The sequence below is a fragment of the Triturus cristatus genome, chromosome 2_1 (genome assembly GCF_964204655.1).
Source record: "Triturus cristatus chromosome 2_1, aTriCri1.1, whole genome shotgun sequence".
Lineage (NCBI taxonomy): Eukaryota > Metazoa > Chordata > Amphibia > Caudata > Salamandridae > Triturus > Triturus cristatus.
The window spans coordinates 286,408,683-286,421,729 of NC_140581.1; the positions used below are offsets into that span (position 1 = coordinate 286,408,683).

Genomic DNA, 13,047 nt, shown 5'->3' on the forward strand with positions numbered 1-13,047 from the left:
GCACAAAACCAATCCTGCATGCGTCCCTGCACTATGCTGCAGTGGTGCTTGCATTGGTGCTAGGCTGTCAAAAAGGCACCAGCACAGGAGGAAACCTCAGGAATGTGCCCTATGCATTAAATACAGCACATTCTTGCCCTTTCCAAGTGGCACAGTGCAGCACAGCAAGATGACATACTTTGCTGCACTGTGCCACTATCCCATAAATATGCCCTTTGGAAACCAAACACAAACTTGATATTTCCCAAAATTGCCATAAGTGGGCCAGAACAAGTTGAGATGTAAAGCCGTACAACAGCCATGTTCCAAGCAATATATTTCACACTGAGGGCAATAATGTAGCATTTATTGGTAAAGTTTCTCAGCTATTATTCGCATCACTCGTTACAAAATTCCACCTATTTACGAGTAAGTATGAAGTTGATCACACTGGATTCTCTGTCAGATAATGTGTGTTGGGTTGTGGGGCTAAGAAACTCTATTAATGTTATGTTACATTGAAATGTGTCCTTGCATACACGTTATATTAACAACAATATAGAAGTAGGGGTTCCTTACAAATGAGCTAGGAAAATGACTAGATAGCCTGCCAGATATACAACTAGACAGGCACGCAGATGCAATTTTCCGTGCATTTGCACTGTATAAATAGTATGATAAATAAAAGTGCAGTTTACATGCCAGATAAATCCTGACATAAGCAGAATGGGGACATCAATATATATCTACGTGTATGCAGTGTTTAATTAATAAAAAAAATAAGTACCAGGGCCTACAATATTTCGCATGAGTCCACTGCAGCTGACACTTTTTACTTGTCACCTTAAAACTATAGGTTTAAACCATAGTTTTATAAAACAAAATATTAGGTATCATAAATAACTGTGTTCCACTCACGAGTTCTGCCAGAAAGTCTCACACTGCCACCAAGTGATGCATTCTGATAAATACAAGTAGGTGTTTTACAAATACGTTCCCGAGCCAAACATCAGCAAACACAGGCACAAATTAAACACTGCTTGTATATATGTGTTGTATGTATAGTGTGAACCTAGCTGAAAGGCATTGGGGCGCTATGCCAGATCAAAGGGGAAGGTACAGTTTCAAGGGATTGCAAGCGTAAATAGGTTCTGAGCCGGAAGTGGACATTAACTTTGTCATGATATAGTGTTTTTATAGAAATGTGTGTGTCTCTTTATCATTAGCATGTTAGATAGAAGCACAGACATATCGAACGAGCACCGGGAGAAATACAAATATTCGCAACAAGCAAACCTATGGTCAGATTTTTAATTTGTTGCTGTCTGTATTTTTTCTGCCCTGTAGGTGGAATGAAGGAGATAGCCTTGCATACAAACCGGCAGTACATGGGGGGCTTTGTGGGGTGCATATCACACTTCACCCTATCCACTGATTTCCACGTCTCCCTGGTGGAAGATGCTGCAGATGGGAAAAACATCAACACTTGTGGAGCCAAATAGCGACGCAGAGACTTTCAGTGAAAGAGTAATTCCAGCGGTGTAAGACCACTAAAAAAAGACTTACTGCTTCCCGGGACCACTCTTCCACGGAGCCACCGAAATATTACAGAAGACGGGAAATATAAATCTCTCTTGTAAAACTTTTGCTTTCTAAATTGCACAGTTTTTAGTGTATGTATTTAAAGTTAAAAGGCTTCTAATTTACATGAAGATTGTGTCTTTGAGTTTAAATATATCACCCCCTTCACAGAATTGACGTCTGACTACAGAAAACTATGTACTCAGAAAAGGAGATGTGATGTGATATTTTTTCTGCTAATAGGTCTTGGCATTAAACATGGGGTTTATACCTACATACAGCAACCACATTTACTAAAAAATATGCAGGGATCCAGATCTCATCGAATTGCCAGAAAGTTCAACAAATCCGCATGCCCAAAATAGAATGTATGAGTGATCATTTTTGATGTCAAATAGCAGTATTTATTTGTTCTAGAAGGCAGATGGAAAGCTTCATTATTCAGTTACCAATGTGTACCAGTGTCTAAAAATCAGTATTAGTAATGTTTACTTAGCGGTGAGGATGACACTGGGGGGAAAATGCTCTAGGACAAGTCTACGGACTCTTTCCACACAATCAGCGCTTCTTGTTTTCTTATGGAAGTTACTTAAGGAAAAAAATCTAATTCACTTAAATCAGTGCCCACATCATTAACATCTAGGTGTTATTTCTAAAGGCAAACATCTAGGTGTTATTTCTAAAGGCAGACATCTTGCTGCTATACATTAAGCAAGTTCTTGTTTCCCCAAAGATGCAAGTGGTATCTGGGACAGCACTCCAGCAGTAGCTAATGGACTGAACAATAAAAGAACTGCGCATAGAGGTTATATGGACCAAAGCCTGTTTCTGGTTATGTCCCAACAGCAAACGTCATTGGGCTCCGGGCACAATCTGCCATTTTACAAGCTGTTCTTCAAGGATACATCAAGGTGAATTCCATTGTCGGCTAAATAGCTCAGTGCAGGTCATACGTCCGAATGTCCTTCTGAGACCGACACCATTTCGATAAGGATAACAGACCTTTAAGAAGCTCAGTTCTGGACATATAGTAAAGGCAGTTTGCCAAATGTTCTGAGATAGTTTGACAACTACAGATAACTCACCCTAAAATCTTTCCCCATGAAGGAATCTGACGGGCAGTTCGGACCAACATAGAAGGAGTAACACTTTTTAAAGTTTCTCAAATACCTTTTTTCAGTTACCAGCACCATGTAGTCATCTTGCATATTCATGCCTTTCCTCTGTGCTTAGAGCATAGCACCTGAATCCCTTTCCTGAGAATAGGGTATGAGAAGGATTTTGTATCCAGGTTATTAAACGTCTGCTTCAGTGGATAAATGAAGGCTACCCACGGGTTCATGCTCTCAATACTTTATTCTGGGCTATTTCCTGACATAATTAAGGTTTAGGTAAACAGAAAGACACATACACCTTAACATATTTCCACAAGTTATGCTCTGTTTAGGAACTATTGTAAATCCTTTTTATGGTGCTTCATATAAAGATCATCTACTTTAACATAATTCGTAATAATGTGTACAAACAGGCAACCTATCAACTGTCGAGGACATGCTCTTCCATATAGATGAGTTCAAGGAGAGCGTTTACAAACTTTGCACACATGTATGCCCACAAGTAGAGGCAAATTTCACATGTCACATGTAAAAGTATAAAGTCATAGGTTAAAGTAAATATTCAGAATTTTCATCAACATTTAAGAGACAGTCAAATGGGAGAGATAAATCTGTCATTAATTGCAAAATTACATAACAGGAATACATGCTATACAACTGCAATTAGAATACAATAAAATAGGCGCTAATGGTGCCACACGGAGGAAGGCATAACTTCCTACCATTTAGTGAAGAATCCGAGTGTAGATTCACTAAACATAGTCGTGCACCCTAGCCTGAAATCTACATGGTCAATTTGTCTGCAACTTACTTGATAATAGAGCCTGCAGAACTTGTATTTCACTTTCAAGGATGCTATATTGTGGAAACTGTGTACATATCAGTATAAACTCTCACCAAGGATACATTAACAATTTAATGATCCTTCAAAACAAATTGATTTCAATTCCAGCCAGGCTTCTCACGCTTCTCTCAGCTCTTCTGTCTAATTCTTATTGGTAATGGGGCTTCTGGGAGGCACAGAGAAGTGCAAAACAAATGTAATATATGATTTTTGTCAGTAATAGGATGTAATCTCATTTTTAAAATAACTTCTAGTTAGTTACACATACTTAATGTTAATGTATGCTCATCGTTATCAAACATAACACATTTAGATCCTCTGAACCATCATAGCACCCTTATGGAGTGCATCCGCAGTAATGGGGCTTGGCTATGTTTATCTCTAGCAGTGTCCTCAGTCCCTGCCCATGGAATCCCTATCCCCCGTTAGTGCAGTGAGTTGTAGCGCTACCAGTATGAAGTCCCAGAAAATTGGCAGCTTGGTGGGCTGACCTTTTCTAGACCATCATGAAGAGGAGTTAGAAAGGACTTCTAGGTAACTTGTTTCTTAAATTATGCCTAATTACATAAAGAACATGTCCAGCCTCTTCCCGATTTGAGGGAAGCGTTTAGATCGCCTCAGAAAGGAGTATAGGAGGGGACCCGTTACAATCAAAGACACCTTATTCAAAAAAATTGTCCCACACACTGTAACTACTACACAACAGTTTCCTTCCTTGAATTTGGTACAGTCATGTCTGCTTGAACAGATAATTAGAAGTAACACTACCCCTCACCAGTAGCATTTGTATGTGGTATGAAACTCCAAAAAACAGCAAAATGATATACTACCAGTCTCCCACATCAAAGAGGCTAATTGCTTCCACTGTGTTCAAGAACCATGATAAAGGAAAATTAGGACTGTAAGCAATGATGTTTAAAATGCTCACTCCTACACATGTACAACTGTAGCACCTGTGAGTCAGCAGCAAATATGTGCCACCTGCACATTATGACATTCATCCAAAAACCCAAATTTAATGTGCTACTCCTTGGCGCCTCCAGGTGTGCATCACAAGAGACCCAGCTCCTATCCAGTACTTTTCATTCTTTAGACATTACAGTGCAAACTGACATTCGTCTTGATCCATGGTTTGTTATCTTCCAGTCTATTTATTTGCATTTATAAAGCACACACCATGCCATTAAGTAAAACAGCATGGTGGAGAGTAGTGCAGAGGAAGCAATTGGTGTGCAGGAAGTGTAATTTATGGAGACAGGATGTTTTTTTAAGATCCACGTGTACGTCCAAGGACAGTAGAGGGGCAGAAGGTTTATTTACTATGGTATGAGATGTTCCTTGAAGGTTCTTCACATGCTTTAGAAAGTGGGGGATAGAATAAGCTAGTGCAATGGGGTGACATTTCAGAACCTGGTTCCTGGTCTGGTCTTCATTGTGTTGGCAATGCCACTACTAGGGCTGTTACATGGGCCTTGATCTTCTCTTGCCACCAAACTATGAGATCTTTGTTAAAATTCAAGCAAGGTTACTGAGTGGCTGCCTCTGTCAAGGGCCCATAGAAGCAGTGAATATTTCTACAAGCACCGTAAACTTGCTGTCAAGCAAGAAAGTCATGGTGCTGTTCTTAACAAATAACTCACATTATACCTCATTCAAAGTGATGCAGAAATAGCCAAATAAAAAAACAGGTTATGGAAAAAAATGGAACGATCCGCCATTACCATGGTGTATAAGGCGATAACCAACAGCTGGTTTTGATTACTTAGTATTTCTGCTTTACAAACAGACAAAGACAAAAAAAGGACAAAATACTCTGACAAAAGACAGGCATGTAAAAAAGGATTTTGCAGCCAATACAAGCCAGTTTGCAGTGTGCTTTTGACTAGTAACCTTTTTAACTGATGGATGAATCTATTCGCAGAGTTCTAGGTAAATTCTTCTCTAATATATCCGGATGCATCCTCTCAAATAACAACTTTTTTTGCTTCAGCCTGCAGGTGGGTATCAAACTATTTCCTATTTACCTTGCCTCACTCAGGAGCTTATTTTACAAATTCCTTCTCTAGCTTGTGACACAAGTACTTAATCTCATACTACTTCTGTGTGTTTGTGTGGCTTTTTCAAACACACAATCTTGCGTACACCCAGGTCCAATAGAAAACTAGATGAAGATAAGGCCGATATGCATGAAGGACTGTAAAAGCTTTCTTCGGTTCTGAAATGCACAAAAGGTTTAGTTTCAACTCACATAATCTACAATGAGATTTCTGTAAACATCCTTGAACCATGGAACTAATGCAAGTCTCCATCAAATACTGGAATGGATGAACAAATGCATACATTCATTCATGAATTCCATAGAAATTAGCTATGAAATATTCATTTAGAGGAATGCAAATCTCCATAAAATATTGCAATAAATGAATTCTCTTAATCATGTATTCACTGGCACCAATGCAAATCGATATCAAACATTGGAATAAATGAAGAAACCCATTCAGCATTTATAGAAAACAATGAACAACTTCAAATACTAGAAGAAAGTTCCTTCTTTCTCCAACTTCACACATTGGCGAGCCGATTCACCTATTTTTAAATCGAACTACACATTCTTTCAAATATAATTAATTCAATTCCAGGCATCATGTTTTTTAATAAAAACACGAAGAATGAACTTGTCTGAAGGTTGAAATTCTTGCAATGAGTGTCTTCATATTTTGTACTATGACCAAACTACTTGACCCTACCTTTGTAAAACCAAACTAGACATTTTGTACATGTATATTTTTATAGATGCAACAGGCTCTGGTAAATAACTATTTAGCATACTTTTGACATTTTAATCCTTTGCACAATTTCCAAAATATGTTGTTTGTTGATTAGGAACGGCTATGCTTTGTGCTCAAATTGTTCAACGTTATTTTTAGAGATATATGTGAATTATAATCTGTTTTAAATCTGATGTTTTCTTTTGTAAATTTTGATGATAAAACTTGTACATTTATGAAGCCATCAGACATAAACAAATTAAAGATTTGAACTATTGCACTGGTGTCTTTTTATCTATGGTTAATTTATTTCTAAAGCAAATGATCACAAACCAGCTTTTTTATGCTAAAAAGGGAAGTGGCTATTTATCTGGTCACCAGCAAAATAGCACAAAATCTATGCTATTTACTAAATTTGTACTTAATCTCTGCTATTTACCCAGCTAAATATCTGAAACTTCTCTATTTATCTGGCCACATGCTAAATATCAAAGATTATGTACTATTTCACCAGCGACCAAATTAATTCTGTGAAAGACAACTTTATTTTGCTGGACATGAACAATAAAGGGACTCAGGCAATGGAATGAGGTGGCCATTTTGTAATGGGGTGAAGGAAAGCACGTGTAGCATTATAAAGGAAGTGCATACACAAATTTAGAGAAGTATGTAAAAAAGTGAATAGTTTAAGCCAAGTTGTTTATGGATAAAAAAAAGTAAAACCAATTCAGAATAAATACATTTCTGCTGTATAAAAAGAGATGTTAAATCAAACTTCTGCTACAGAAGCTTCAGGTTATATGACACAGATGTTGTGTTCTTCAGTATGGGTGTATCTGGCTGTTTGCATATGATTCTTTAAAGTAATGTCTGCAAAGCGTACTGAATATGTTTTAATTAATGTTGCATACATGTTGATCATGATGCGTCATGATAATACATTGATTTTTAATGTTCATTATCAACCTTTTGATATTAGTTAGGGCTGGACTCATCTTGGACTTCTTATTGTAATGTCTTATTATGGGCTATTTTTTTTATTTGGGATGTGCTTTTTTAGTAGTTCAGATATGGCAAACAAGAGCAGCTTGTAAGCAGTAGCAAACAGGGAGTGCAGAGAGACAGGTGATATCTGGGCCACAGAGGAAGGGACACTGAGGTAAGGCAATTAGAGCTAAAGGACACCTTGCTTTGGGGCACTTGCAGGAGTAAATTGGGTCAAGAAACTGTAATGTGGCCTCTGTGAAACAGGACAATTAAAGGTATGGGACAGGTTAGCAATGCACCAGGTCATTAATAAGGGAAGTGTCTATTCACTCCACTAGCCTGTGAATAAACACTCTTTTTAGGTCTCGCCTACGCAGCACGCATGCGCTGCATAGGAGGGCCTTTAGCTGTCGCTCTGCTCATTTTCAAGCACACACTCGTGCTTGTGGCGGCATCCACCTTGCGGGAGCGAGCAGCGGCACGCATGCTAATTGGCTGTTGCTCGCTCCCATAAGGGCATCGGGTAATTAGCGCGATTGGTTTCACTTTCACGGCCGCGTCGATTTATGCCTGTTGTTTGATGTCAGTGAATTCCTTAACTACCGCCTCAAAACTTGTAAGTAGTGTGCCTCCTTCTAGTCTTCCCTCGAGTCCTTGTTCTTTTTGGTTAAGCAATCGACAATCCATGGGAGTTCATGTGTTTTCCATATTTCTCCCTAGAATAACTCTCTCCCTTCCCCCGCTTGCTCCGTGTTACTCTTTATCACCCAGGTGCTTCTCCCAGGCCCCTTTTTTTGTTGGACCTCTCTCGTATGCCTCTTTCTCCAGCTTCATGTTGCTCTCTCTCGCCCATGTGCTCTGGTAGTGCTCTACTTTGCTCTTTCACCATGTCATTTGTTTAAAGCCTCCATGTTGCTTTCCCCACCTGTGCCTCTCTTGTGTGCCTCTTTCTCCAGGTTCATGTTGCTCGCTCTCGTCCATGTGCTCCGGCAGCGCTCTACTTTGCTCTTTCACAGTGTCATTTGTTTAAAGACTCCATGTTGCTTTCCCCACCTGTGCCTCTTGTGATGCTTTGCTGCTGGCCCGCACCCACCATTTTGCTTCTCCCATCCACCCGCTCCCTCCCTGCAGCTTGACCCATCACTCTTTCTCCTTCTTGCAGGAGACAGCCCTCTGTCTCAACTTGTCTCACTCTCTGCCATCCCGGGTCCATAAATGTTTCACACTGTGTCTCCTCTGTCTCTCAAATTATGTAGCTTCGTACTACCCTGTCGCTCATGACAGTTTGTTGTCTCTGTGTCTTTCAGTTGTCTCACCATCTCCAAGTCTGTCACGCTCTTTGTCTCCCTCCATCTGTTCTCAGGATATCTCGCTCTCTGTCACCTCTTGTCTCCCACTGCATCTTACTGTGAGTCTCCTGTCCTCTCATGCTGTGGCCGCCTGTCTCTAAGGATGTTTTGTTGTGTATCGCCCTCCTTCCTCAGAATGTTTCGCTCTGTCACCATTTCACTCGTTGCGTGTTGCTAAGTGACTCCCGGGGTCTCTCAGAATATCCAGTTCTCTCACTCCCTCAGGGTTTCTCGCTCGATATCACCATCAATCTCTAAGAATGTTTCACACTGTGTCCGACATTCGGGAAGTCCCTCTTGGTCTTTAGTTGTTACTCTGCCTCTCCAAATGTCTTGCAGAGTGTGTGTCTCCTGTCTCTTAAACTGTTTGTCTGTCTCCTCTCACAGAATGTCAGTCTTTGTCTCCATTCATTTCTCAGGATATCTACCTCTGTTTCCACCGGTCTCTCAGGTGTCATACCCTGTTTCTCCAAATGCATTGTCTCTTCATTCTTACTGTTTCTTAGGATGTCTTATTATGTCACTCTATATATCGGAGACTGTTTCACTCTGTCTCACACTCAGTGTTTCAGGATGTCTTGCTCTATGTTTCCATCGGTTTCTCTCAGGATATCTTTGTCTTCATGTATTGTTCAAGTGTCTCACTCTGTTTCTCAGGATCTCGCTCTCTGTATCTTCCTGTCTCTCACACACTCTCGCTCTGTAGAACACACTGCCCCTCGTGGTGTAGTGTTCTGTGTCTCCATATGCATACCAAGATACATGACTCTTCCATGATTTACTCCTCCGTGTCACCTTAAGTCTGCCTCAGGAGCCTCACTCTGTGCCGTGTTCCTTTTCTCAGGATGTCATATTCGATGTCTCTCCGGACGTCTCCATCTGGCCCAGACCATGGATTCAGTGAAGCAGTGTCCAGAAGTTTGTCAGTCCTGGGATGTAGGCCACAACTGGAGCTCATTCATTACTGTAGAGTCATGGTTAGTGCACCTAGGGACCTGGGAGAAAGCAAGTCTTCATTAGTAGCTATTTATTTTTGTTCTGTTTAGGTCGAGCCTGGGCTGTGCATACGCTGCTCTGCGAGGAATGCTGTATTAGAGTGCGGACTTGATGCACGGCCCACTCTCTGCCCATATTTGTCATTGGCTTGCGTCATTGTCCTTTCGTAAATGCTGGCTTCCAATCCCCTAGTAGGCTTGTTAGTCCCTCCCTAGTACCACCTAGTCTTCATTTGTAATCTCCCATGAGGACTGGCCCTTTTACTTCTGTTGTTACACGTTATGTATTAGTTAGGCTGTAAGCACTATTATCTTTGATGAGTTTCTCCTACTGTTGGCGCGAAATGCTTTCCTACAACATTCAGGTCCCTCATGCACGCTTTCACTTTCCAAGCAGCTTGGGACAATAGCAGCTGCTTCTTTGAAATGAAATAGGTCTCGTGTTTGTAAAAGTTTGAGCTGTTGGCAATGTAAATGACGATGCCTTATATTTATGTGTTAATTATCAAATCAGATAAGTAAAAGGCATTGTCATTTACAATGTCAATAACTTAAACTCTCGCAAATGCGAGACCTATTGCATTGCAAATGCTTGGTTTACACTTTTCACCCAGAGTAGGTTTCAGGCATAGATGGTTAATGGTTCCATGTTGTGGGTGGCCCTTTCAGCCACACTGGCATCTTAGTCACCTGTTCAATATGTCCTTGGAATTGCGCTTTAACTTTTAACATACAATACATTGTTTTAATTTGGCTGAGACCTGACTCTACTGAGCCTTGAGTTGGAGCATTGGCAGCTTTGTTAGCAGAAGACATCTGGAAGCCAAAAATAAACAAGCATTTGCAATGCAATAGGTCTCGCATTCATGCAAGTTTGAGCTAATACCATTGTAAATGACAATGCCTTTATTTATGTTTTGGGTTTTAAAACATAAATAAAAGGCGTTGTCATTTCCAATACTAATAGCTTAAACTCTCGTAAATGCGAGACCTATTAGATTGTAAATATCATAGGAAGAGACCAGCCTGCAACATCTTCAAAGTAGTGATAAATAGTGCAGTGAAGAAGATGTGTAAGTGTTGTGAATTACACAAACACAAAGTGTGAAGTGAGAGTTACAAATGATCCGAGCGATAAACAGTAATAAAAGTGCTCCAACACCTTTCACACCGTGATTACACTGTTGTGGCTCAGGAGGGAGAGCGGGGGGGCTATTTCCTGCCCTCTCCGTAATTTGAGTGTGCAGTGCGGCATTGCATAATGTCATTGCTATCTTTGGCCTAATAAACACTCCAGCTGTAGGTAGGGCCCTGGCTTCACCTCCTGGTGCAGGGTGGGCTGTGCTTTATGGCACACATGGAGGGAGGTATGGTTTGGGCTGCAGCTCTGGCCTCGTACAGTGCCCCTGCTATTTCTAGTCAGCGAGAGGCATTGAGAAGGTGGTGGTTTTGGTGGTGGTGGTGGTATTGGTGGTGGTGGTATTGGTGGTGGTTGTACTGGTAGTGGTGGTGCTGGTGGTGGTACTGGTGGTATTGGTGGTGGTTGTGGTGGTACTGGTGTTATTAGTGGTGGTACTGGTGGTATTGGATGTGGTACTGGTACTGGTGGTATTATTGATGAGACTGGTGGCATTGGTGGTGGCACTGGTGCTGGTGGTACTGGTACTGGTGGTAATGGTGGTGGTACTGGTAATACTGGTGGTACTGGTGGTGGTGTGATACTGGTGGTGGTGTTGCTGGTACTGGTGGTGGTGGTATTGGTGATGGTGGTATTGGGGGTGGTGGTATTGGTGGTGGTACTGGTAGTGGTGGTGGTGGTACTGGTATAGGTGGTACTGGTGGTATTGGTGGGGGTGGTAATGGTGGTGGTACTGGTGGTATTATTGTTGAGACTGGTGGCATGGGTGGTGGTGCTGGTGGTATTGGTGGTGGTGGTGATACTGGTGGTACTGGTGGTGGTGGTACTGGTGGTGGCGGTACTGGTGGGTGCTGGTACTGGTGGGTGCTGGTACTGGTGGTGGTGGTACTGGTGGTGATGGTATTGGTGGTATTGGTAGTGGTGGTATTGGTGGTGGTGGTATTGGTGATGGTGGTATTGGGGGTGGTGGTGGTGGTACTGGTAGTGGTGGTGGTGGTACTGGTATAGGTGGTACTAGTGGTATTGGTGGGGGTGGTACTGGTGGTGGTACTGGTACTGGTGGTATTATTGTTGAGGTGCTGGTGGTACTGGTGATGGTGGTATTGGTGGAGGTACTGGTGGTACTGGTACTGGTGGTGGTGTGGTGGTGGTGGTGGTGATACTGGTGGTGGTACTGTTGGTGGTGGTACTGGTGGTGGTGGTACTGGTGGGTGCTGGTACTGGTGGGTGCTGGTACTGGTGGGTGCTGGTACTGGTGGTGGTGGTACTGGTGGTGGTACTGGTGGAGGTGGTGGTGTTACTGGTGGTACTGGTGGTGGAGGTACTGGTGGTACTGGTGGTGGTACTGGTACTAGTGGTGGTGGTACTCGTTGTACTGGTGTTGCCGGTACTGGTGGTGGTGGTACTGGTAGTGGTGGTGGTACTGGTTGTATTGGTAGTGGTGGTAGTGGTGGTATTGGCGGTGGTACTGGTACTGGTGGTATTAGTAGTACTGGTGGTATTGGTGATGGTGGTATTGGTGGTGGTGGTACTGATAGTGGTACTGGTAGAGGTGGTGGTGGTTCTGGTACTGGTGGTACTAGTGGTATTGGTGGTGGTGGTACTGGTGGTATTGGTGGTGGTACTGGTACTGGTGATATTGGTGGTGGGACTAGTGATATTGGTGGTGATACTGTCACTGGTGATATTGGTGGTATTGGCGATGGTGGTATTGGTGGTGGTGGTACTGGTACTGGTGGTGGTACTGGTGGTGGTGGTGGTGGTGGTAGTACTGGTGGTGGTACTGGTGGTAGTGGTACTGGTGGTAGTGGTACTGGTGGTAGTGGTACAGGTGGTGGTGGTACTGCTGCTGGTGGTGGTACTGGTGGTGGTGATACTGGTACTGGTGGTACTGGTGGTGGTGTTGGTACTGGTGGCGGGACTGGTAGTACTGGTGGTACTGGTGGTGGTACTGGTGGCGGTGGTACTGGTGGTGGTACTGGTTTTGGTGGTACTGTTGGTACATGTACTGTTGGTGGTCTTGATGGTACTGGTGGTGGTACTGGTACTGCTGGTGGTGGTGGTACTGGTGGTGGTGGTACTGGTGGTGGAAGTACTGTTGGTGGTGGTACTGCTGGTGGTGGTACTGGTGGTGGTACTGGTGGTGGTTGTACTGGTGGTAGTGGTACTGGTGGTGGTACTGGTGGTGGTGGTGGTACTGGTGGTGGTGGTACTTGCACTGGTGGTGGTACTGGTGGTGGTGGAACTGGTGGTACTGGTGGTGGTAGTGGCACTGGTGGTGGTGGCGCTGT

General features: G+C 42.6%; 1 protein-coding gene across 2 annotated transcripts in view; it reads left to right on the forward strand.

Annotated features, from left to right (window-relative positions):
* Positions 1 to 6,564, forward strand: part of EGFLAM (EGF like, fibronectin type III and laminin G domains) — a 699,898-nt gene extending 693,334 nt beyond the window's left edge. For both annotated transcript variants that reach the window (XM_085631113.1, XM_085631115.1), the window contains one exon: positions 1,327 to 6,564. In XM_085631113.1, the coding sequence (XP_085487239.1) occupies positions 1,327 to 1,481 (155 nt within the window). In that variant the 3' untranslated portion in view covers positions 1,482 to 6,564. The remainder of the gene's footprint in view (positions 1 to 1,326) is intronic.
* The last annotated feature ends 6,483 nt before the right edge of the window (positions 6,565 to 13,047 follow it).